At 41.2% G+C, this 24,273-nt stretch overlaps 3 protein-coding genes and 1 pseudogene across 6 annotated transcripts; 1 reads left to right on the top strand and 3 right to left on the bottom strand.

The window, feature by feature from the left end:
• Positions 1-851: 851 nt before the first annotated feature.
• LOC135617998 (abscisic acid 8'-hydroxylase 3-like) lies at positions 852-3,404 on the top strand. Of its 2 annotated transcripts, XM_065118889.1 has the most exons (9): positions 852-1,132; positions 1,212-1,530; positions 1,625-1,777; positions 1,868-2,116; positions 2,210-2,299; positions 2,413-2,491; positions 2,563-2,669; positions 2,911-3,029; positions 3,141-3,404. In XM_065118889.1, exons 1-9 carry the CDS (start codon positions 936-938, stop codon positions 3,253-3,255), a joined length of 1,428 nt encoding a protein of 475 aa, XP_064974961.1. In that variant the 5' UTR covers positions 852-935; the 3' UTR covers positions 3,256-3,404. The 2 variants fall into 2 exon arrangements, 1 of the variants encoding a protein (XP_064974961.1); XR_010488908.1 differs by lacking the exon at positions 3,141-3,404 and having other exon boundaries at positions 2,563-2,774.
• A 1,540-nt stretch (positions 3,405-4,944) lies between these two features.
• Positions 4,945-12,910, bottom strand: LOC135617993 (putative fucosyltransferase-like protein). Of its 2 annotated transcripts, none has more exons than XM_065118874.1 (7): positions 12,430-12,910; positions 9,982-10,146; positions 7,644-7,923; positions 7,152-7,256; positions 6,531-6,687; positions 5,777-6,004; positions 4,945-5,559 (listed from the first exon to the last, which is right to left on the bottom strand). In XM_065118874.1, the coding sequence occupies exons 1-7, from the start codon at positions 12,781-12,783 to the stop codon at positions 5,304-5,306; spliced, it is 1,545 nt and encodes a 514-aa protein (XP_064974946.1). In that variant the 5' UTR covers positions 12,784-12,910; the 3' UTR covers positions 4,945-5,303. The 2 variants fall into 2 exon arrangements, with proteins under 2 accessions (XP_064974946.1, XP_064974952.1); XM_065118880.1 differs by having other exon boundaries at positions 7,644-7,885; positions 9,986-10,146; positions 12,430-12,908.
• Positions 12,911-13,277: 367 nt separating this feature from the next.
• Positions 13,278-15,574, bottom strand: LOC135618001 (heat stress transcription factor B-1-like; annotated as a pseudogene).
• Positions 15,575-17,715: 2,141 nt separating this feature from the next.
• LOC135618007 (bZIP transcription factor 46-like) lies at positions 17,716-22,753 on the bottom strand. 2 transcript variants are annotated; one of them, XM_065118911.1, is made up of 4 exons: positions 21,259-22,753; positions 19,360-19,435; positions 19,168-19,193; positions 17,716-18,518 (listed from the first exon to the last, which is right to left on the bottom strand). In XM_065118911.1, exons 1-4 carry the CDS (start codon positions 22,291-22,293, stop codon positions 18,444-18,446), a joined length of 1,212 nt encoding a protein of 403 aa, XP_064974983.1. In that variant the 5' UTR covers positions 22,294-22,753; the 3' UTR covers positions 17,716-18,443. The 2 variants fall into 2 exon arrangements, with proteins under 2 accessions (XP_064974983.1, XP_064974989.1); XM_065118917.1 differs by having other exon boundaries at positions 19,145-19,193; positions 21,259-22,674.
• Positions 22,754-24,273: the final 1,520 nt, after the last annotated feature.

The raw sequence follows: 24,273 nt of genomic DNA on the forward strand, positions 1-24,273 counted from the left end.
ATCATTTCAATGTAGTGGTTGCCCTCAGCTCTGACCGGTTGTTCTTGGCCACGTTGAGGTTATAGGATTTCTCCACCAGCCCCTTCGAGTAGTAGTTTCATGGCGGTAGCCACTCGTTTCTTGCAGGTAAAACGTGCTACCATGGCCATGAAAAGGAAGACTCTTCCTTCACCTCTACATTTGGTTTGCAGGATGACAAGAGCGGCTTGGGGACGGCGACAAGCCGGGGTACGATGGGTTCCGCTGCAGGGAAACGGAAGTGCCAGAGCGATCAACCCGCCGACGGGAAGACTTGACACGTGTTCGCTAAAAGCTGTCTCGATTTCGACGCCAGCGGGTGGTCCATCTCCAGCTGGACTGCACCGCGCCCTCGTTCGGGCCCATCACACGTGGATTTCGCAGTACCTACGCTCACAAGATGTGACCCCGTCGGCGCGAACCCTCATGTCGGTTTCGGGTCCGTCATAACGGGGACTGCTATGTTCTTTTATATACCACATTTATAACGAAAATTACGTGTGAGACGCGCGCAGGGTAACTCGGAATAGAATTCGCGTTTGCGTACCGTATCAGTCATAACGAGGGTTTTCAGAGAGCCACGTGTGTCTTGATGCCGGTGGAGGACCGTAAATGGTGACTTATGGGGACAAGGACCCCATTTTTTTAACGTGGGTTAACGTTGAGCATGAAAGCCACGTGTTGCGCATGAATCTAGTAAGGTAGATATGATAACATGACGTGGCGCAGTTACAGAGCTTCATCGCTAGTGAACGTAAAAAAGAATCTCCATCCCGGTTTGGGTTCCTCCACGTCTATATAAACCCATCATTGGTTACGCACATCCCACCAGTAGAAGATCCCCACTAGTCCTGCTTCCCTTTCCCTGCTCCGGCCAACGAAGGGAAACAAGGGTCGGCTTGGTTTGAACCAAAGGGATGGGGATGCAATTTGGTATTTTGTACGCCTTCCTTCTCTTGGTCCTTTCGACCTCTCTCTTCTTGAGAAGGCGAAAGTGGAGACCCGAGGACAAGTATAAAGTCCCACCTGGTTCCATGGGGTGGCCTTACGTAGGAGAGACCCTTCAGCTCTACTCAGAAGACCCCAGTGTGTTCTTCGCCAACAGGCAGAAGAGGTTTCGTTGCGCTCGTGTTAGTTTGTATGAGTTTGAAGGTTTTACTTGGTGAATGAGGCTCGTTAGGGGTGTGTTGCAGGTACGGCGAGATCTTTAAGACGCACGTCTTGGGCTGCCCCTGCGTGATCCTGGCCAGCCCGGAGGCGGCCAGGTTCGTGCTGGTGACACAGGCTCATCTGTTCAAGCCGACGTACCCGAGGAGCAAGGAGCGGTTGATCGGCCCCTGGGCGCTCTTCTTCCACCATGGCAGCTACCATATGCGGCTGAGGAAGCTTGTACAGGGCTTGTTGTCTCCGAATGCGCTTCACGGGCTCGTCCCCGACATCGAACGCATAGTAATCTCCATGTTGGAATCATGGGTTGGTTTGGAAGCCAGAACCTTCCATGCAATGGAGAAGGTTGGTAGATTTTGGCCTGTGATCGATGATGTTTGCAACAGTATATAAACAAATATCTCGTCATTGATCGTTTCGTCTTTTTGCTTCTGTGTAGCTATCTTTCGATGTGGGTGTCCTTGCGATCTTTGGGGACCGGCTGGAGGAGCGGCACAAAGTAGAGCTGAAGAAGAATTACTTGATCGTTGACAAGGGCTACAATTCTTTCCCCATGTACCTTCCCGGCACTCCGTACCACAAAGCAATCGTAGTAAGCAAAGATCCACCTCATATCATCCTTACCGGCTCTTCTCTGGCTTTTTATCGACACCATCTTCATCCGAATCATGTTTGTACTAAGGCAAGGAAACGTTTGCACGGTGTACTGAGTGAGATCATGAACGAGAGAAGGAAGAGAGGAGTGCGGGAGAATGATCTGTTGGGCTGTCTCATCGACTCTAAGGATGACAGCGGAGAGCACCTGAACGATGACCAGATCGCCGACAACATCATCGGCGTCCTATTTGCCGCACAGCACACGACGGCCAGTGTCATGACATGGGTCCTAAAGTTCCTCCACGACGAACCAAAGCTTCTTGAATCCGTCAGAGTATGGATGCTGAACGTTTGGTTTGCTACCTAGCCGAGAATTAACCGGTAACAGGGGGGACCCTGATCATACCTTGCCATCGTTGTCATGTAGGCCGAGCAAACGGCGATACAGGAGGCGAACGAGTTTGGAAGTCGACCCTTGACGTGGGCCCAAACGAGAAGCATGTCCCTGACTCACAAGGTACTGTGGACCTCTGGACCTCTCTCCTTCACACACGTCACGGAAGTGGATGACTCTCTTTTCTAGTGTTTGTGTGCGCTTATGATCGACCACGGCGAGCGGTGTACCTTCAGGTCATATCGGAGAGCTTGAGGATGGCAAGCGTCATCTCTTTCACGTTCAGGGAGGCAGTGGCCGATGTGGAGTACAAAGGTAGAAAAGCAAACGGTTACTTACTTGCTTATAACTCTTCAAGCATTGAAGCAAATGGTTATGGAATGCAGGATACCTTATCCCAAAGGGCTGGAAGGTGATGCCTTTGTTCAGGAACATACATCACAATCCAGACTTCTTTCAAGAACCCAACATGTTCGACCCTTCTAGATTCGAGGTATGGGGCTGAGACATAATAGGTCACTGTGTATAGTTCCTTTCAACGCATCTATTGCCATCTTACAGGAGTAAATATGTCTATAAACTCTAAATGCCGTCTCAGGTACGTTGTTATGAATTCAAAATCTCAGTAACTATCGTATAATAAATATGTTTTCTTAGGGAATAATGGATAGATTCTCCCATCTATCAACATTCTACACCAATATGAATGAACTCTTTCTTATGGCAAAGCGCAGGTTGCTCCCAAGCCCAATACCTTCTTGCCATTTGGGAACGGAGTTCACGCTTGCCCCGGCAATGAAATGGCCAAACTGGAAATGCTTATTTTGATCCATCATCTGGTGACCAAATACAGGTTAGCATGAGGCCAAGTATCCACAGCAACTCCAAAACTGTACATTTGGTTTCATGTACGGTGATGAACTGCCTTCACGGCTTTAAGTCACTTCGTTCTATTGGGATGCAGGTGGGAGACTCTGGGACACCAAGGTGAGATCGAGTACTGCCCATTCCATGTGCCGAAGCATGGCCTTCCTGCCAGGTTGTGGAGAGCCTCCGGCAGCTACGAAGCAGGAGAATGACGTTGCTCGCTGCAAGCAATCCAGTTAGCTTAGCTTCTACATTGGCCCTAAGTGCAAATCCCGTCAAAGGAGAGGGTGAGGCTCCTCTTTGTCTCATTGTATAAAGCGTCCCGACAGATTTAATTCAATCAAACGGGGAGTTCTTTTCATCTGTGGGCTGTTCCACTGCCATCAGATAGCGAGTGTTGTAGCCATGTGACACCATTCTCGACACGTCGTCCCCACGTCGTATGAGGTGTGTTTGGGATCGCCATGTGTTGCGCACGTCAACGTGGTCTTTCCGTCAGCCGCCCTTGGAGATCCGAGGGGTCACGGGTAAGGGGGAGGGGGGAAGGGTGCGTACGCTTGAGGGACAGTACATGACGTGCATGACTCCGAGATGTGTGGACAATGGAATAGTGAGGGTGGGTCTGTCTCCGGTGGAGAGCTGGACCAACGCCCTGGAAACAGCACGTTCGGGCAACAGCATCACCAACCTCGTGTCACTTTTGGCTCAGCCCACTACCCTATGCCTGAGAGAAGCCTCTGGAACGAGGCATCGTCGTCAGAATCACACCACCGTCGGCGTCACTCGAGAAGGGACCTCATGAAGCCTAAGCAGGAGTTGCAACACATAGTGCTTGCTTCGTACCACGATGTGGTGGGAAGTCGCGTCTATCACTGTTCCCTGTCATATCAAACGGGTATGGATTGATTTTTAGGGTTAAATTGTGCTCGTGGGCACTGGGAATACATCCAGCTTGCCTTCAACAGGATAAAAAATATGTATCCAAAGTCATGCCTCAAAGATGTTTACATCTTGCACACAATCCTTCATGTTCACATCTCATGAGAAAATCGATGAGATGTGTCATGTTGTGCTGCTGCTGCAAGTCCAGTCCGACGTTAACTTTCTTGTATCACTTTCAGGACTTTACAGACGATATCAACGAAAGCAGTAACATCTAAATTCTTCTGATGCCTACATGATCAGCTTTCGTAAAGACAATAAATTCTGCAGCATTCCGAGCACTCAGATTCAACTCTCTGGTTATATCACGAGGGTTGGACTTCTCACCTGTCGTGCATTTTGTCAACATTGACGGCTGAAGGGATTGTCGATAATGTTGACTCTGTTTTTGATTTTTCTATAGAAATTCAGGAAAAAGAGGAGAATAATAGGAGAGACTAGAAGGACTTCCATTAGTTCGACATTAACAGCGTAGCTGCAAGGAAACATAGTTAGAGAAATCATCCTTGAGGAAACATGGAGGTGACTTGATAGGATTCTGTACGCCACAATTGTCATTCACAGTCATTGCCTACCTTTGTCTCCAAGTGGTGATTTATTTATTGACATGTGACGCTAATCCCACTAAGCAATTGTCCTGTCTACTGTTTCAGAACAAAAATATGTCACAGTGGTAAGTAAGAACACTCTAATCTCTTGGTTATTTCACACATTTAAATGTGATGTTTGCTCAAATATTTACAGTATTTAGTTGTATTTTTTACTGTTTTTTAATCATTTCCTTTTATATAAATGAGTTCCAATTTTCTTTGCTTCATAGGAATTTAGTCTTCTCTTTAAAAAGTTTGCACAATCTTTCTACAGTTTGTCACTCTTTTTGTCTATATATATATATATATAGTACTCATCAAGTTGTCAAAATTCAATAAGAAGAGCATCAAAACAAAGAAAAAGATCGATAGCAGAAGTCCAATAATTTAATCATGAAAGTAAAGATTAATTCTATCAATCATGATAGTTGAGGCATTAAGGGATCCTCAGAAGGTCATGAACAAGAAGGAAATGAGAGAGTTGTTAGCACACCATTACTCTTAGCACTTGTGTATGAATTAGGAACCTTTGTATGCTACTTTTTTGCAATCAAGTCAACTAAAAATCATCACCTTAAATTAAGCACGTACATATTCTACAATATCTGGATGTCGATCTCCGTGTGCTGCTTCTGTTGCAACGTACCAAGGCGCCATGAGATAATTTGCATCAGAACTAGAAACTTGAGATGTGTTGGAAATTGCTAATTAATTTGAAGGCGGTCGCGCTACACAAAAATAACTTCGAGCTTCGCACAAGGGTTGCTCTTGATATGCTTCTCGAGTTCAGCATCGTTATTAAATCTGAAGGTGTACAGTGCTTCTCTCTGAGTGATGCCAACTGGGTATATTCGATGTATTTTCAAGTCATTTCCCCCTCTTAGAATTGTTGGCCTTTCGTTCTTCCAAATGGGTGTGTGGTTCAATGATCTGAACTTGGCTAGAATTGCAGATTCTAAAGCTTTTAAAGTCAACTTCCCAGATCTGCCATAGATTGTCAAGACAAAGAAAAAGGAAGTAGTCATTTAACCATAACACCTGAATCATAATATGCATATTAAGGCTGTTTAGATTATTAAGTCATAACCATATTTGGTTTCAGACATGCAACAAGCGCAATATCTGCATTGAAGACAGACCAGCAGAGTCATATGACAAAAAAGAAACAATAAATTCAAATAATAAGTTGAATATATGGTACCTCAGGTAGATGCTCTCCATCTTGAATCGACCTCTTTCTCTGACGAACAGGTGGTATACTGTTCCCATATTGCTGGCACAACTGCAGGAGCGATTCTGGAACGCAGCACTCTTTTCCTCAATCTCTTGGATCTTTGTTGCTAGATGTATGCAGAGCCGACAGGATGAATGTACAGCTGCCATGTCCACAAGGGCCTTGAATGAATCAGATGGACCCTCATGCTTCCACCTACATTCAAGACACTTGGTTCCCCATCACAGCTTCACAATTTGAAAAGAAATGAAGTGATGACATTATGGCACAGCTATCTTAGTATTAAATTGACTCTACAAATTAGTAATATGTATGAATGTCGTCGCAGTATGGTTCTGAAGTAATTAAAATATCATCCTGTGTTGTGCATTTGTCATGCTACTAATGCAGAAAAATACCATTCAACAAGAGAAGCTTATTTGGGGAACATGATCAAGCTTTCAAATGTGGCTTAACATGTAGAAAGGACACTGAGATAGTCCACAGGCCATCAAATATTTCAATAAGATACAATCAGAAAATGTACTCGGCTAAAATCCCACGACAATGTACTCCCAAAGAAATGTTTTACAGAATAACATCAACAGACATACACAAGCTAAAAAATGTCATTGTAGTTCAAGGTGCTTCTGAATTCTTATGATAAGATTGATTGCAAAAGCATGAACACATGATGACCAAGAGTCTTTTGCCAGATAATTAACAAAATTTCAGAAATTACCTCAGTGCATGATTATAAGCTTCAGAGTTTGTTGCAAGGTACCTAATGCTTTTGGCAACTGAATCAATATCACTAATCTCTTTAATATGCAAAATAGAATCAGGAGAAGGTGCAAAGTCTTGGATATTTGGAGCACCAATGACAACAGGAACAGTTCCTGAAAAATAATAACAAGGATGAAATACATTTCTAAAGACATATTTGAGCTGAAGTAGAATATTCAAGGAACTCTCACGGAAGCTTTCCTGAGTTTGGATTAAAGTTCATAAAAGTCAGCATTAATAATGCATCCACAGATTGGATTAATTAGGATCTCTTACAGATTATGATTGTTTTTCCTATTCCTTGGTGGATGACACCTAGATTTTGGGTCAACTAGTAAACTTCAAAAAAATGAGGTGTAAAGTATACAGTATTACAACTGAAATGTGGGTTTGCATGCACAAGAATGGTCTTAACTCCAAACTAATGCAATATGCAAACTTTTACACTAAAAAATGACAGCTTCTTATAAACGCATAATGCAGGAGGAAATAGATTCTGCCAATTGCAATAAAAAATTTTAATGTTTGGAAACTTGAACATGAACAGGTAAGAAATATAATAGTTTGATCGGCATACCTGCAACAAGTGACTGAAAGAATTTTTCTGTGACATAGTCCTCCTCATTAGAATTCTCAAAAGCCAAGCTAAATTTATAGCGCTTTAAAGTTTCTACTTTCTCCACTGCATCCAAATAAGAAACAGAAAAAGTGCATGGTCAAGAGCTAATTTTAGGAACAAGATTGAAATATCCATAAGAAACTGTCAATTGTTCCAAGTTAAAAATGCAACATTCTTACCAAGCACATAGTATATACATGTAAATAAGTGTACAAAGACATAAGCATCACCAGATAGAGATTTTAACATCACCAGATCAACATGCATGTTCACAGTACATTTTATACCATAGTTTTCTTTGACTACGTGTGATGTGAACAAGCATAAAAAGGACTGTATGTTCTTCAACAATGCAGATTTCTTGTCCCAGTGATCAAGCATTTGGGAGCTATTGAGAAACACATAAATCCACAATAAACAAAGCAAAACGATGACATAGCTTGTACTTACCATTACCATCACGATTACGGTGACAACTACCATAAGAATCTATCTTAATGCCTGACTCTTCCAGCATAGTAAGGGCCTGCAAACGAAAATTTCGAGCCCCACAATTGGAAATGAAAGCAGCTGCAAGTGCTTCTTCAGTTTTTGGCTGCATAGGAGTCATTATGTCATACTCGGCCCATGAGAAATAACCAACTGGTACATCTGAGGAAAGGCTGGTCGTCATTACAACTTTATACCCTCTCCTATCACCCAAGACAGAACGGTCAATATCCAAGTAAATCTTCAAGAAAAAGAGAAAAAAAATTTACTTTCTCCTTTCCAAGTAGTAAATTGTTACATGTTAATTTGGGATAGCAGAAACAATAACATAATAAATAAAATAATTTTGGGAAAAAAACAACATTTGAAACAGAACCTAAGAGTAGTAGTATGGATGGCTAAATGACAATGTAAGTAGTAGGTTTTTCTTTCTCCTTTCAGAAAATGTATACTGTTATATGTTAATCTATCAATTTTAAGCTTGAGCAATCAATATATAGTGACTAATCAAAGAACAATAAAAAGCACCAAGAGTCCACCTTCAAAATTATTTGACTTTTATACTATAGTAGAATAGTTATCTTAAAGTATGATTTCTTAGTAAATGGCATCTTCACTGTTCTGAGATTGTTGAGTCCTATGACCCGGTCCACAGTTTTTAATCGAATAGGAAGTTGAATTGCATGTTCTCATAAGAGATAATTAATTATAAGCTTGATCTAGGCAACAAAATTTGATCCTTCTAAAGAAAGTATCCAATGAAGTTAGAGTCGATTGTCCTAAATAAGAAACTTCTATATACAAAGAATGCATATTGGTGTGCTATGACAGTTAAACTCAACAAAGTTACTTTGGTGTGGTTGGCAATTGTCATTTAAAAAACCAAGCACTTTTTCAATGTTAGAGTCGATTGTCCTAAATAAGAAACTTACATATACAAAGAATGCATATCGGTGTGCTATGACAGTAAACTCAACAAAGTTACTTTGGTGTGGTTGGCAATTGTCATTCAAAAAAACAAGCACTTGTTCCAGTTTCAAACACAAAATCAAGTGAAGACTGATCCAGTCTATCTTTATTCAAAAGTCTTGATCAAATTGTTGAATTCGTTTCAGAACTTGGAGAGAACATTATCAGTATGAAAAGTAAAATTTCTCAGAGAATATTCACTTTGCTTGGAGAAGGACATGCAGATGGAACTAATTTAGCTGTTGCCAGAATCTGAACCCCATGGCAATGTGATCATACTCCCTTTTAAATCAAATGAAGATGAGAATGATAGCCTACTTATATTCAACCGTAAGATGAAGAATCTCCTATCGAGGATGCCTTTTCCAAAGGATGTTGAGATGGCAAGGAAGTCTTAGCCATCATCTAATTAAAGAGGGCAAGGGTCGTATTGAAAGACATAACATTGGCAGATTTAAAGAGGATAAGGATCTTCACCCAGAAGATATTCTGATCCTGTTACAAATTTTATTTTCCAGATCTATACTTCACAATGTATTTTATTGTCAAGATCTATACTTCACAATGTATGCTATTGAAGGATGCACCTTACTGGAACACATGCAATAAAGGTGTAGTACTTATATGCATCATCTACTTAGTCCTTTTGCCCCAGGATTACAGTCACAAAAGAATAATAATCACTTTGTGCACATGATTGGAGCATACTTCATGAAAATGGAAAATTTAGTGAAAGAGGAACTAATGCAAGGCACGTATGATATTTTCAGCACAATCTAGTCAAATATCAGATAAAATCTAATTAAAATAAGTCTCATTTCCAGCTTTAGGCATTTACACTAGGTCCTAATATTGTCAATGCCAGAGAGATAATACTGACCACAAGAACAAACAATAGAAATCAACAGCTGGTATATTGTGTGATGTCATGCTATCAGCAAATGAATCTAATTGTTAATTGGCTATAGGAAGAATATATATATATACACACACACACAAAGGGAGAGAGAGAGAGAGCCAACTGAGAGTGTCCTGTAAAACTATTCTGGTAACTATTTCTATCCAGTTGTCATATCAATAAAACATTTTCCTTCTCTACTATATACTGCCAATTAGTTTGTCCATCAGACAACATAAATTTTTAACAGGCATACATTCTACTAACACTAAGAGACTGGTAGAGAAGTTGATTTTATGATATGTCAATCTACAAATTAAATGTGCATTTTAGACCAACTGTAAAGACCCTACAAAACATAATAAGAGACTGAATTTTCAACTATTCAGATGGAAACAAACAAATATGATTCAACAAATAAACTGTGCTTACCCACCGTCGTGCCGTATCAATGTCATTTTCTGGATAATAGTGTGCGGATTCCATTGACCGTAAGATACCAGCTACTGCTGGATTTTGTGGTAGCCCAAATGCAGCATCAGGTACCTTGTCATTTGTAAATCCAAATTTACAGTCCATGGGACAAGAACTCCAATCCTGAGTTGCACATGTGTGATACAATTAGAACAAATGGAAGAAGATTTAAATTTTAGCAAGAGGTGATACTGATATTCTATAGTAAAAGCTAAAAGGCTACTGTTAGCATCACAGCTTTGCTTCAATGAACTTCATCCATGTGAAAAACTCCCCACTATTGCATCCCAAGTTGTATCTAACTGTGAATGACTATCCCCTTGAATCAGCTACAGTTGATGACTAATAGTATTAAGCAAGGTTAAATCATACAAGATCAGATTCAGTTTCTAGATTGACATTTGAGAGTTTGATGGGATCTAACTGAATCAGTTAGATCAAATAACAAAAGGGCGCTTCAGGCAAAATTCTAGATTGTTGTCCCATGCAATATTTACTTGCATGCTCTAGCAATATTTAAAGCATCATCTAGCTGATTGTCTGATAACAAAAAATAACATGAAATATGTACCACACCAATGGAATAGTTTTCCAAAGATAAAAGATGAAGTCTCCACTTGTATTTGTTCATTTGATAAATCAATAACCCCAAATTAACAAATGCAGATGATAAAATATATATAACCTTTTTTTTTTATCAAAGTGAGGCTTATGCATCAGTAAATGACTTAGCCTACTGCTGCAATCTGGTAATCCTGAGTATTGTTGTACTACTGTGGTTGTGATGGTATGGTCATTTCAATACAATGAATGTAGATAAAGAACCAGCTCAACATGCATCCTAAATTATAGAGATACCTTTCAGAATCACTTTATTCATCAGAACAGGGTTTCCTAAGAAAATTGTCTTGAACACACAGATAAGTTCAATCCCACATTCTGTTTGTCATTCTCACCTTACAAGAACCAAATTCATTTCTCTTATACTGCTATGACTTGTGCAGTACCACTCTTTTCCCTAAATCATCTAAACAAAAAAAATCATTTTTCCTTCAATCGTGTTGTGGGTACTGATTCGAACCAGACTACTTTAGGCTAATATATTAAATGCAAAATTGTATATGTATCCCACAGAGTTGGTGATCTTTGTATTTATCCCATTCAACTTAGGTCTGTCATGTATATATACATATAACTCAAAAACTCACATATATGTCCTTGTAGTGAATTTCCATCTGTTACTTGTCATTTGACCATTAGAGCATTAATATTTAATACCCTTTACAAGCCCCATTATGATTATAATATTTTTTAATTAGGTATTTTTAATATTTTTAAAATCACACTATCAACTGATAACCATGACGAGCAGTGATTAACTTCAGTTTCCTCAATGGATGTTAATGGGAGGGGTAATTATGGAAGATCATAAATCTTGAAAAAAAATATATGCTATGTTAAATTGAAGCTTACTATTCACAACTCCTTTTTAATTATTGACAACCCTTTAAAACAAATATAAAATATTACTTTCTTAATTATAGCCCCAGTATCATCAATTTTATCCCCATTTTTTCTTCCCCACACCTCTTATTTCATCCTTGTTGCCGATTCCACTCGTTGCTGACATCGGTCACTGCTGACCTCGCTCATCATCCCCTCGACATCATCCTCTGAGGAGGAGGAGGAGGAGGAGAAAGAAGAAGAGGAAGAAAAGGGGTAGGAGGAGGAAGAAGAAGAGGGTCTTTAGGTCCATTTGTAAAATGATAGTTTAGAAATATTTAAAATTTTCAAGGAGATTACTATCTACAACCCCATTTTAAATTTTTTTAATATTTCTAAACTACGTCTTTGCAAATGGACGTAAATACTGTCTTCTTCTTCCACCTCCCTGTCTCTTTTTCCCTCCTCCTCTTCTTTTCCTTCTTCCTCCTCCTCTTCTTCTTCTTTGCCTCCTCTTCTTCTTACTCCTCCGAGGACGGCACCGAGGGGGCAGCGAGCAAGGTCGAACAATATAGTAATCTCCTATTAAATTTTGCAGGGTGGAATATGGCTAGTCAAAGATAAATGTAAAACAATATATATTACAAAAGGAAAGGCTTATATCCAATCTAGACACCCAAACTTGTAACAGGAAACCAGTGCGCCACCAAATTCATTGCGTTCGACACCCTTTTACCACTACAGCCAAACAAAGCTGGCTACCATTGATCAGATTTCCCTTAACATCTAACAACGCTAGAAATCCTAACTACGCAAAAAGTTCATCCTCCACGAGAACAAAGCCTTACAACAATAACGCCCTTCAGAGAAGAAGGGAGGAGGAAACCTAGCTTTAGGAGGAAGAAAGGAATACAAGAAAGGCGAACGTTGACTAGAAGAAAAGTGCATCAAAGAAATACTAACCTTTTGCATGCCGTGAACCAAGATCGGATCCTTTCCGAAATCGCGGGAGTAAGGCACGGCGTCCTCCCTCTCCAACCACTCCTCGCAATTCCGAGTGTCGCCCCGATCCTCGTCCTCATCGAGCCCCTTCAGAGTCCAAGAAGCCGAAGAAGAAGAAGAAGAAGAATATAAGGGGGTGGACCACTGCTCGACCACGGAGGCGGCCTTCTCAGCCATGTCGAGGCGGCCCAAGAAGGCGATCTCGGCGAAGACGACCAGAGCCGCCAGGAGCGGCATCAGGCTCGGCCATCTCCTCCGCTGCTGCTGCTGATTGGAGGCCGCAACCATCGTTAGATGGCCGCTCTCCTTCGCCATCGTCTCCTTCGAAGCCTGAGGAAGAGGAGTCGCGCCGGCCGCCGCGGTCGCGGTTGGTGTGCTTGTCTTCCTGACTCCGAGCTAATGGCTGAAAGAAAAGAATCTATCATGTTCGGTTTGGACAAGCAGACAGTCGCCCTCCGTGAATACCCTTACCACCTGCCTCCTCGGTGGCGCATATATCGTAACAGTATCCAATCACAAGGTAGGTATGTTTCACGGGTACTAGATCGCGGCTGGACCGGACCGGACCGGACCGAACCGAACACAGCCACACCGAGTTGGATCAAGTCTGTCGAGTCAAAGGATTGGTCCCATGTCGAACATCATTACTTGTGATTATTGAATTGTGGATTTCTTTTAGCTTTTAGTAATCAGATTCTTTATTCGTTCGTGAAACTTTCCAATTGCTTCTGATTTTTCTTATAATTTTTTTTATAACTTTTATCTTTTTATTTACAATAGATAAGTATTTTTTGTCTCTTAAAAATAATGAACAAATGTCAACCAATTTAATTGATAAAGATTTCGACAATCCATCACAAGATTCTAAGATCTTGGATTTTAATCCCATCTTAATCACTTACTTTTTATATATCCATCTCACACCCTATCTGATACATCGTATTTCTCCCAATCCTTTGGAATGGAGAAGTTGTGGACCACTTATTGAGCCCCTTTCTTCTTCCTCTAACCTTCTACATAGATATCATTAAACCGTTTCTTGTCGGTGCAGTTGCTTATTACCAACAACCGTTTCCATCAAGCAAGCACCTGAGCTCAGTTGCAGACCTTGCTGCTGCCCTGTTGCAGAGGTGTCGAGATTCCCATCCATGGCATTGCAAAGCTCATCTTCATGGGCCGTTCTCCATGGCCGCAGCCTCTTTGTCCCGGTGCTCTTTTCCCTCTCCTCTCCCTGAAAGCCCTTCAGAAGCACCCCGAAGACCTTGATTCCTCCTCCTTGCTCTGCCAGAGTCTCTTCTTCTACCCCTTCTTTCTTACCTATTTCTGCTGCCTCTGCTGCTGCTGGCCTCATTGGCAGACCCAAGTCCAGCTGACTGACATCGACATACTTGGAGAGGATACGTAGCAGCTCATGAAAGCGGCACTTGGCCCGATCCAGCTCGGTGTTGAGGACGTAGTGATCCTTCCTAAGCTTCTCATTCTCGTTTGCTAGTTCCAGAGGCTGCTTTAGCGGCAATGGCGGAGGAGAGGAGGCAGAGGAAGAGCTGTGCCTGTCCCAGGAGTTGGAAGTGGACGAAGGTGGAAGCCGGATCTCATGTCGCGAACTCGACTTGTCGTCGGCGGATGGGCGAGGCTCTGAAGCCGGTTTCCTCCGGTGGATGTTGCGGAGCAGCTTCTTCTCTCCTCGCCGGAAGTTGTCGTTCGTGAACTCCCATCGCTCGGCCACCACCTTGCGGAAGCCCTGCAAGACAAGTCCACTCTTTGCAGGCCAACACTCGAGAAGCCGTCCGATGTGTTGATTGATGCTTAAAGGATGAAATCTTGCAACTATATATATATATATATATATATATATATATATATATATATATATATATATATATATATATATTCGAGGTTCTAAATTACTTTATTTCTGGCGACATGTTATGCTCCCAAAATAAGCTCCTAAAGCTTAGAAATAAGTGGCAGCTGATGTTTACGGCAAATCTTGTGTGGCCGGTGAAAGCTGAAACGAAACTACGCTGGACTTCCATACGACATCCCATCGCAAATAATTCCCGGGACAGGGAATACGGAATCCCCTTCACAAAACTGTCTCCCCGACGGACGTCATAGCGCTTGCGTGAGGGGCGTTGAGTATTTCCTGTCTTGTTCGAGACACGAAGGGAGGTGAGCCAGCCTACCCTCCTTTCCCGGGAAACGTGGCGGATGTGGAACAGCTACATCCGACCATCGTTCCTAAAACGCAGTTGACGACTTGACTTGTTCTCGAGAACAGTCGTGGAGAGAACGAGAGCAAGAACAAGAATACTCGATCAATCCCGCCGTAAGATGAATCTTTAGCATCGATTCATTATCGAAAAATGGAGCTACGATATAAATGGAGCAAGCAGAGAAGAGGAACAGATCGCGTAAAGCATTAGAGGAAGAGAGACATACGTAGGTGTTGAGCTGACGGACGAAGCTGGAGAAGTTGTTGTGCTTGAAGTGGAGGGGAAGCAGGTCTCGGGCGAACTCCGCCGGCTTCCACACCACGAACGACTCCCCCTTCTTCCCCCACGATATCATTTCGTCCGTCCCGCTCTCCTCCACCATCTCGTACGTCTTCACCAAGAACGGCGGCGGCCCGCCTCCTCCACCTCCTCCTCTCCTCCTGTATCCCATCCCTCTCTCTGGTATGATCACAAGGGTATCAAAAGAACAAGAATAGCAGTCAAGAATCCTCAGACCCTGCGATAGAAGCCACCGATCACAACAACACAGTGATGGCAGTAGCCTGCTTCGACGCATCTACCTCTCTCTGTTGATCTCCCCTCGCGTATCTCTTCGTCCATTTCTAACTCCTCCAAACCATGATCACATCCAGAGAAGCAAAAGCCGCAAGGAGATCCCAAGCGAGAGCTTCTCCACGCGCTTTAAAGGAGCTTGACGGAAGAGGAGGAGGAGGTGGAGTGCGAAATGGAATCGAGAGCGATGAGGACAGACGATCGCTTTCCGCTTTGGCCTTCTTTTTCCAATCTCCTCTATGAGTTAGCGTTGTCGGGTGAGGGTAGAAGAACTCGATCAGCGTGGAAGCTTTGCCACGGGGCGAGCCCTTTCAGATCTGCGATACGTGGAAGCCATCCTCGTCGTTGCTGGGAGAGGGCGATTTCCCATTTCCCATTTCGTTCTCATATGACCCAACCCAACTCCCTCTCGTGTTCTCACGAGGCGCATCCATGCACACCTTTACATGTTCAAGTATGGCAAGAATATTTCATATACTGTTGTAATATGGTATATTAAGGCACACATCTTTTTCGATATGAACGACTCATCATTCTGTTTGCAATATTACAACTTTATTATATCTAGAATTGGACTCATAAATGAGACATTTTAGTTGTCATATCTACTCTTGAGCTAACCTGCTTCTCTCTCTCTCTCTCTGTCTCTGTGGTAGGTGATCTTGCCGACCTCTTGTGTGTATTAAGATAACCTTATTTTTTCGTCTTGATATGGGTTACTGTCTTTCCAATAAAGACTAAAAGAAAGGAGGGACAAAATGTCGAAGTAGATCAGTGAAGAAAGGGGAAAGTAGCATTTGGGACATGGTCAAACTCGTGGTGGATTAGCTAATGCATATAGGAGGAAGCTTCCACTTATTGGAATCTCGACGCGGGGTCAACTCAAATGATTGACCCAACGCATGCTCAATTCTTTGCTTTCTTCCTAAGTATGTCAAGTCATTTGTTCAACCCTTCGGTGCATGGAGCCTTTCATCAGTACGAACTGACCCAAACTTTGGTTGCTACATCACTTCTTTACTGTATCCCTGATGAGATACTAATTACCACAAGATGGGTAATGGCCAAAGTTTAGAAGGGATGTGAGATGGGAACGGGGCATAATAATGCCATCGATCCATCTACTTCCTGCTTGACCTTTCCCATTCTATTTTTTATTCCCTTTCCAATTTATTTTTTCCTTCTCCTAAATTTCTCTTTCTACAGTGAAACTTGAATAGATAATTCAGATTTCAATCACCGATCCGATGTTGATTTCCGATCGATTTAGGTGATGATGTTCGAAAAAAAAAAAGTCAAAAGAAGAGACCAATACAAGTAGTGGAATTGTCTGATAGCATGTAATCACGCGGAATGCATAGACTTGACCAAAGCAGAGGCAATGGATGGCTTAATGTGTCTACACAACACTAACATTCAGAACTTGAGCAACTCACCCACTTGAAGTGAACATTACTTTGTTCACCTGCTCATCTTTGTGTCTCCCAGACAGAGAGAGACGGGTCAACCCTATCAAAATGATTCAACCTACTTGGACCTCATAAAATTATTAATTTGAGGTGGCATTTGTATCAAATAAAATATATTAACTATAAGTATGTTAAGATGACAGACATACCTGAGCAAGAAAGGAGGAGGAGATCCAGCAAAACAGGCAAACATGCCATTCCACACAGCAATCAGCATGGCAAGCTGTATTGTTTCATGGAAAATTAGTTCATCATTAATCATGCTAGAATATGATGACACAAACATTGTTGAGATAACACATAAGCCAAAGACCTGGTCTATTTATCAGATACTAGAACTGAGGAGGTCAGGGTCATCTTCAGAGGGCAAATGCTACACAGATATATCACGACAAACAATTTCTTTCCTCGATATCAAGTATTGAGTTACATGTTCTACTGTCAAGCTTTGAGCAGCCCTACTTGGAAGAAGAGAGAAACAGGATAAAAAAGGGGTTAATAGGCAATCTCTACCAGTGTCTTGTAAGGGTTAATAGGCAATCTGTGTATATTAGCTATCACTTAAAACTTTTACTTTGCCCTTGTTATTTCTTTTCCAGCAAAAGGAACTCCACGTTCCCTCCTCCCTCTCTCTTTATCTTTCCTTATGTATAACAAAAAAAAAGATCAATCTAGTTGCATATTTCCAAGCCTTATCTGAAAGGAGAGAGAAAAAAAGTGTGTTTACAGCAGAGGAAATACACTGTAGGTGATAAAGATTGTTAGACAATTAGACATTACCTTTCCATTGAAAAAATCAGACTCAGGAAGAAGTCAATCCAAAGACTTCTTATGGTAATCCAACATGCTCTTGGAAATTAAGAGTAGCACATCATGCCGAAAGACTGGATCTTACACCCTATAGAAGCCAACCTGGCTGCACAAATTTATTATGATAACTGTTAATGTCTCCAAACCTTGCCAAAGATTGAACACAAGAGTTTCCAGCATAGAACCCAAAAAAACAAACATTTATTATGATAATATATAACATCCTCAGACAACAAGCAAACACCACAAAGGTCACCAAAATACAAGCTTAAGCAGAAACACATCATAATACAACTGTCCCGTGACAAGAAAAATGCAAACATACACAACTACAAAGATACGATACCAGGAGCAGAAGGGAACCTGCTAATTGTTGCAAATGCACCGATTCTTGTATCTTTATTCCTCATACACCAAACCAGAGTAAAGAAACCAAAAGACCATGCAGAGGAAAGAAAAGAGACTCAAAGAAGACAGGAGTTCGTCCCTACTTTGGATCTAGGATGAGAAATATTTAGCTGACAGTGGAATTTCAACATAGGGAGTCTCAAATAGGCACCACAAAACAGATGTTTTAAATTCAAAAGGAACTGACACAAGGAAAGCTAAATGCATGACTTGGACTAGATGTAAATCTTATCACCACATGCTTCCCCACAGGCTAACTGATGTGAGTTATTGACAGCGCACCATATTGCAATGGGTCCGGGATAAATGTGGAGTAAGAAAAACGTAGACCACAGATGAAAGTCAAATTATTCAAGAACTCGACAAATGAGAGGTTTGCAATCAGATGAACTGGGAACTTCATCTCAAGTTACAGTGGATGACACAGTTCTTTGCTATACAATGTGCTGCTTTTTAGACTAGAACTACGATACATCATGTTATCTGTCCATGTATAACTTCACCAAGAAACTGTTTGTGTCCGTCTCAAGCAAAGTTTTTTTGGTCCTTGCTGCTGATTAATCATCTCCGACATCTGTGAGACCAAATTTAGAACATGTTAGGTGTGTAAATTTTCCATAGCTAGCACATTTGGAAAATCAAACAGTAGGGACCAATGGCATTGATCAAGAGAAAATGTGTATGATATGAATACAAAATAGCAATAATCACAGAAAAAATGTTCAAGTATGATGTCCAATATGCACACATCCATTTACATTTGTATGCATGAATGTGCTATGAGCAGTTTACTAGATTGTATCATATCAGTCAAATTACAAAAACCAAATGACCCAATAAATCTGTAATGCATATAAATAGTGCACAACAAATCAAATAGTGCCAGGGTGGCAGCACAAGGCACGATGAACCTAAATTCTTGCTCGGGAGAAGTTAAGGGGAATCTCTGAGAAGAAATATAATGTCATTGTAATAATGCATTGCAAACTAAAACAAGAAGAAACTAATTTTCTTAAAAATAATTGATACGTTTCACACCTCAGAAAATACAAATCAGCATAGTCAGCAGATATTCAAAAGACAAAATAAATGAGATCTGAAAGTTCAAAGCAACATCAAATTATGAATCTACAAGTACTAGAATGATCTAGTATATTGAAAATCTTCAAAAAGGAAAAAAGAAAAGCATTGGAGACATACATGTAATGGTTCAAGTTAGTTACCTGATCTTTCTGCATCTCCATCAACTCTGCCTGAAAATATTTGAACATTGTCAGGAAAGATATAAGAACGAAAATAGTGGTTGGAACATTCAGCATAGATAACACATCAACCCAATTTCAGTAAGTTGATGAAAGCAAACGATCATTCTTAACACCAATCAGACATACAAATATCACCAACCATAACGACACCTGCCTGTTTTTTATTCAATTCTTGGTTTAGCTCCTGGAGTTTTGCTACTTCAGCTTCCAACTTCATGGTATAAGCCTGATTCATAAAAAAATAATAAGCAGAGCCTTTATGTCAAGATAAACAACCAAGCCACAACCAAGAATCACCAAATTACAATCAAAATTTATGTGTATCCATTTTCAACAAATAACACAACTGGTAGCAAAGACAAGGCATCAAGAGTGAGCTATTTAGCTCATCAAAAGAAACCATAATGGTGCAACTCATGACTTGAAAAAGGCCAAATTGATTTTAATTAGGACCAAACAAAGTCTATATTGGTTGAGTACAGTGTTCGATAACATCAACATCTAATTTGCTGATGTGCAAATTTTGTTAGGGTTTTTGGGGTTAATTAAGTTGTATTGGATTATTAAGAGTCGAATTCATTTTAATTTGCTTATTCTCAGGTTTCATAGGTTAAATAACTCAATGAAATAAAGTATAACTAATTAATATATCACATAAATATATCATAGTCAAGATGAAATCTTTTGGATGTCTAGAAGATATGATGTTTTATGGAATGTCCATTCTGGTCAGAATAGTCCAAGTAAAATATTTTTTTAATCATACGTTAGCTGACTTTAATGGTGTCTTAGTTCAAGAATTCTCATCAAGCTGCACTAACCTGAACAGGAACCACATCAGAATCCTTGAGTTATCAGTTTGATGATAAAAACAAAGGAGAGAGTGCAGCTACTGGTTATATAACATGCATGTCATATATGTTTTGTTCAACCTAAAGAACGTTTTAGTCATTTTTCTGAAATCTAGTGGATCAGCACCAATTTTTATCCTCGATTTATTACTTAAACATGATTGATTTTGTACATTTTATTAATAATATATATCTTTGAACATTTAGCAATGGACCTTCTATGTGACTGCTGATTGCATGCCTTCTATGTGGTATCTTCACTACCTGCACACCATGGCCTTATAAGAACATGGGCTTTCGATGGCCAGTGCTCACCATTACTCTTTTCCCCTATCTTTTACTCTTTCTTTCTTTCTTGTTGTCTCTCATTTGTTATTCACTCCTTATCATTTGGATATATGATAGCCTAACCTGGATAATGCAGCCTTTTAAACCACATTGTCCTGTCATATCTCACAAGAAACCATTGTGAAAAACTATTCTCTCTCTATGCATCTCTTCTAACCTTAACTGCACACTTGATCGTCTATCCTTTTGTGCTTCTGTTAGCCCTGCCTAAATTTTGATAATACAAGAGAACACAAATCTAGGAGCAATCATTTGCAACATTTCTAAAGATGTGGTTCTACAAAGAATTGTGAACACAAGATTAACAAACTGAAAGGGTGCAATTTTATTTAGCTTGAAACAGTCAAATCGAGCGCAAAAGGGCTCTTGTCATGAACTAAATTTAGTCTTTTCGTCAATTGACTCCTTGATTTGAAATTAGTGATCAGCTATTTCATGTTATCAATCCAATAATGATGAAAGACCTAATAAGTGTTTCTGAAACAATATTTGTTCAGGAATTTGATCATCATAAATTGATTCCTGAACTGCATAATTAATGAACAACTGTATATAAGCATACATCCCATATGTGAATTAAAACTCTACGAGAATCAGCCTTCGAGGTCACCATTGAACTAATAATATAGTGCAGCAGAGCTCTACTTCCGTAAAGGACGCACGAGTCTCCTATCAGAGTCTATGTATACAGTTTTACCTTTAAATATTTAAATATGTTATTTCTGTGACTCGAACCTGGATCTTTCGTGTCACAAAGGATTAACCTTACTGTTGTAGAGGACTATACTTCCGTGCTGTACAAAAAGAATGAGACAAGTGGCAAGCTAAGAAAGAAGAGTAAAGAGATCACCTGCTTCCTGTCGCGTGATCTAGCAGCTGACTCCCTGTTCTTGATCATCCTCCTCTGCCTCCTCTCCAAGAAGTTGTCCACAGCACTCGACTTCTTTCCCCTCAGTCCTCCGTTAACAACATATGGAACTGGCGATACCGAGGACAGATCCGCACCGTGCTTCCTTGGTGCATCTGAAGGCAGATGGCTTACCGAAGTTCCAACTGCACCCGCACCTCCAGCTGCGCCCAAACCAACAGCCCCAGGCATCAACCTATTATTTATCCCTACATCCCCAATTCCCACAAGGCCTCCCGCTCTAGGGTTCCCCATACCAACAAAACCATCCCCCGGGGCCATCGGCGCGACGTACGGACTCGGCCCTGTGGCCACCATCACTGCTAAATTAGTCGCCGAAGTGTCGGTGAATGGATTGCTAGCGACCACATCTCTATCTCTTCGGCCGGCCTGAGGAAACCCAAGAGCAAGCTGCGCGACATTGTTTGCAACTCGTAGATCATGGAAAAGCACATTGCTGATAGCGTTGTTGTTATTCTTGCTGCTGCTGTTATTACCGCTGTTGCTGGCGCATGTCTGTGGAGGAGCCAATTCATCTCTGACCGCCCCAGCTCGGACCAAGAACTCCTCGAGGGTCATCTCCCCGAGCGTCGGCTGGCGGTGCTGGTGCGAGACGCCGGCAGCCGGAGGCATGCCCTGCTGGGCCGGGCAGATAAGGTCCCTCCAGACCTGGTCGACCGTCTTCTGGCTGAGGGTCCGGGGCAGCGTGAGGGAGCCCTGCCGCTGGAGGCCGGCGAAGGCGCCATCGAGGACAGGGGCGGGGGCGGCGGCCGCCATGGCTTGGCTCTCCTCCGTGGACCAGATGTTTTTGAGGAGCTCGTCCATGTTCATGGATCCGAAGTCGTTCCCGGTCACCAGCGTGCTCTGGAGCTCGTCGAAGGTCAGGGAATATATCGACGGCTGCCGCGCCAGCCCGCCACCATTTACGTCCGTTCCCGACCCTCCTCCTCCTTTCCCTCCTCTTCCTCTTCCCATCATGTTGTTGTTGCCCAAGCAGGCGATGCCGGAGTTAGGTCAACGACGTGGGCTGGACACAGACGTCGTTCCAATTACCAACTCGTGCACCAACCACCCCATGTAATCATTCTCGTCAAAGGCAGTAGAACAGCTCGATCCCTAAATCTAGAAGAAGAAGAAGAAGAAGAAGAAGAAGAAGAATTCTGCTGCCGTTCAATTATTTCGTGGAGGAAGAGTGGGGCGATTGAGCCGTGTCATCCGGCAATCAGTAGTTGGACTCGCTGGTCTGCGACCGCTGCTCTTAATTATTTCTTCCTTTTCCCTTCTGCGCGCGGGCGTGGTGGTGATGGCCAGGTGTCGCCTCAATGAGGCGTCGATGGGCGATCGATCGATTAAACGGAAGCAACGGGAAGTGACCCCAGAAGCGCAGTGCTTATACTACCCGTCTGGCCAGGGGGCCCACGCCCTTCAAAAGGCGGGTATTCACGGGGTTACGAAGTTATGGTGGATAAAGTATTACAAACCTCAGAGACGCTACAAAATGCTCGGGGCGGCGTTGCGATACGTGGCGTGACAGTAGGGCGACACCACTTCGGAAGATGACGACAGGCAAACGAGGACTGAGCTTGGTGGGGATCAATCATGGCCCTTGGATTCAGATCTGAAGGTGAAGGAGACTCCTTTGGTCAGTTCATGAGTATGACCGTCGTACAAAAGCGAGAAGAACACGACAAACTAGGGCTCATTTTGCACTATTATAGCTTTGGTGATGGAAACGAACGTAGGACTAATTATATATTAGGGTTAAAAGAGCTATTTTAGTTGGTTATGAATCACTTAAATTCTAATATTTACTTATATCTAAAATAATTTTTATATTTTAAAAAATAATATAAGTTTCGTCCATCAAATCTGAGTTAACAGACGTTAAAGTCTATTTACGTAGTATGTTGACTTATAATAAATTATTAATATAATGATACATATAATTTAAGTTTAAAAAAAGAGTCTATTTTAGCTTATGTGATTTTGGTCATGGACCACTTAAATCCTTATGATTTTGTTTGTATCTAAAATAACTATTATATTTTTATAAACATATTATATAAGCTCCTCTCATTAAGTCTGAGTTGATAAACATTAGAGTCATGTTAACTCATAATAAATCATTAATATAATAACACATATAATTTAAATTTCAAAAAAAAAATAAAAACCATCATCAATAGTGGGAGGAGACGTCATCGTGAAAGCGGCCACCAACAACAGTACCGAGTCGTTACTGTCTAGCAAGGCATCGCATGCATGCAACCTCCCCCGGATTGACAACAAGCTCAAAAGCTTCTAGTTCTGTCTCGAGTGGATACGTGTCGATCAGTTCAACGCTAGGCATGTAATGGTCTCCTAGTCCCTCTTCCTCCTCATGGGCATCTTTGTCCCCACCACCTCCTACTTTGTCCTCCCCCGCGCCCTCATTGCTCCTACAACATAGTGTTCCAAATTTTCCTCACCTTGGCCTCTTTGCTTTTGTCCAACGCTATGACTTCCATCGCTTCCTCTTCCTCGATAATATAGACCTTTTTTTAAATTTAAAATATACATATTATTATATTAATAATTTATTATAAGTCAGCATACCATGTAAGCATACCGTCTATCAACTCAGACTAAACGGGAGGGGCTTATATACTACATTTTTTAAAATGTAAGGTTATTTTAGACACAAACAAAACTATAAGAACTTAAGTGGTCAATGACCAAACTTACAAGGGCTAAAATATATTTTTTTATTTAAATTATATATATTATTATATTAATAATTTATTATGAGTTAGCATGCAACGTAAGTAGACTATAATGTCTATTAATTGATCGGGGGAAGATTTATTTAAAAATATATAAGTTATTTTAGATACGAGTAAATCATAAGGGATTAAGTGGTCCGTAACTAAAACCACATGAATTAAAATGAATCATAACCATATATATTACTTTTGTATT

This window comes from Musa acuminata, chromosome BXJ1-3 (genome assembly GCF_036884655.1).
Source record: "Musa acuminata AAA Group cultivar baxijiao chromosome BXJ1-3, Cavendish_Baxijiao_AAA, whole genome shotgun sequence".
Lineage (NCBI taxonomy): Eukaryota > Viridiplantae > Streptophyta > Magnoliopsida > Zingiberales > Musaceae > Musa > Musa acuminata.

What these genes read in the sequence shown, in the direction of transcription:
- LOC135617998 (XM_065118889.1), top strand. Translation starts at nt 936, where the DNA reads ATGGGGATGCAATTTGGTATTTTGTACGCCTTCCTTCTCTTGGTCCTT. An exon ending in GCATGTCCCTGACTCACAAG is followed by an intron (nt 2,300 to 2,412) that starts GTACTGTGGACC and finishes GTGTACCTTCAG; the next exon opens with GTCATATCGGAGAGCTTGAG. An exon ending in TCGACCCTTCTAGATTCGAG is followed by an intron (nt 2,670 to 2,910) that starts GTATGGGGCTGA and finishes GGCAAAGCGCAG; the next exon opens with GTTGCTCCCAAGCCCAATAC.
- LOC135617993 (XM_065118874.1), bottom strand. Translation starts at nt 12,783, where the DNA reads ATGGCGAAGGAGAGCGGCCATCTAACGATGGTTGCGGCCTCCAATCAG. An exon ending in TGGTTCACGGCATGCAAAAG is followed by an intron (nt 10,147 to 12,429) that starts GTTAGTATTTCT and finishes TGTGCAACTCAG; the next exon opens with GATTGGAGTTCTTGTCCCAT. An exon ending in ATGGAGAGCATCTACCTGAG is followed by an intron (nt 5,560 to 5,776) that starts GTACCATATATT and finishes AATCTATGGCAG; the next exon opens with ATCTGGGAAGTTGACTTTAA.
- LOC135618007 (XM_065118911.1), bottom strand. Translation starts at nt 22,293, where the DNA reads ATGATGGGAAGAGGAAGAGGAGGGAAAGGAGGAGGAGGGTCGGGAACG. An exon ending in ATTGAATAAAAAACAGGCAG is followed by an intron (nt 19,194 to 19,359) that starts GTGTCGTTATGG and finishes ATTTTCAGGCAG; the next exon opens with AGTTGATGGAGATGCAGAAA. An exon ending in TGGAGATGCAGAAAGATCAG is followed by an intron (nt 18,519 to 19,167) that starts GTAACTAACTTG and finishes TTGGTCTCACAG; the next exon opens with ATGTCGGAGATGATTAATCA.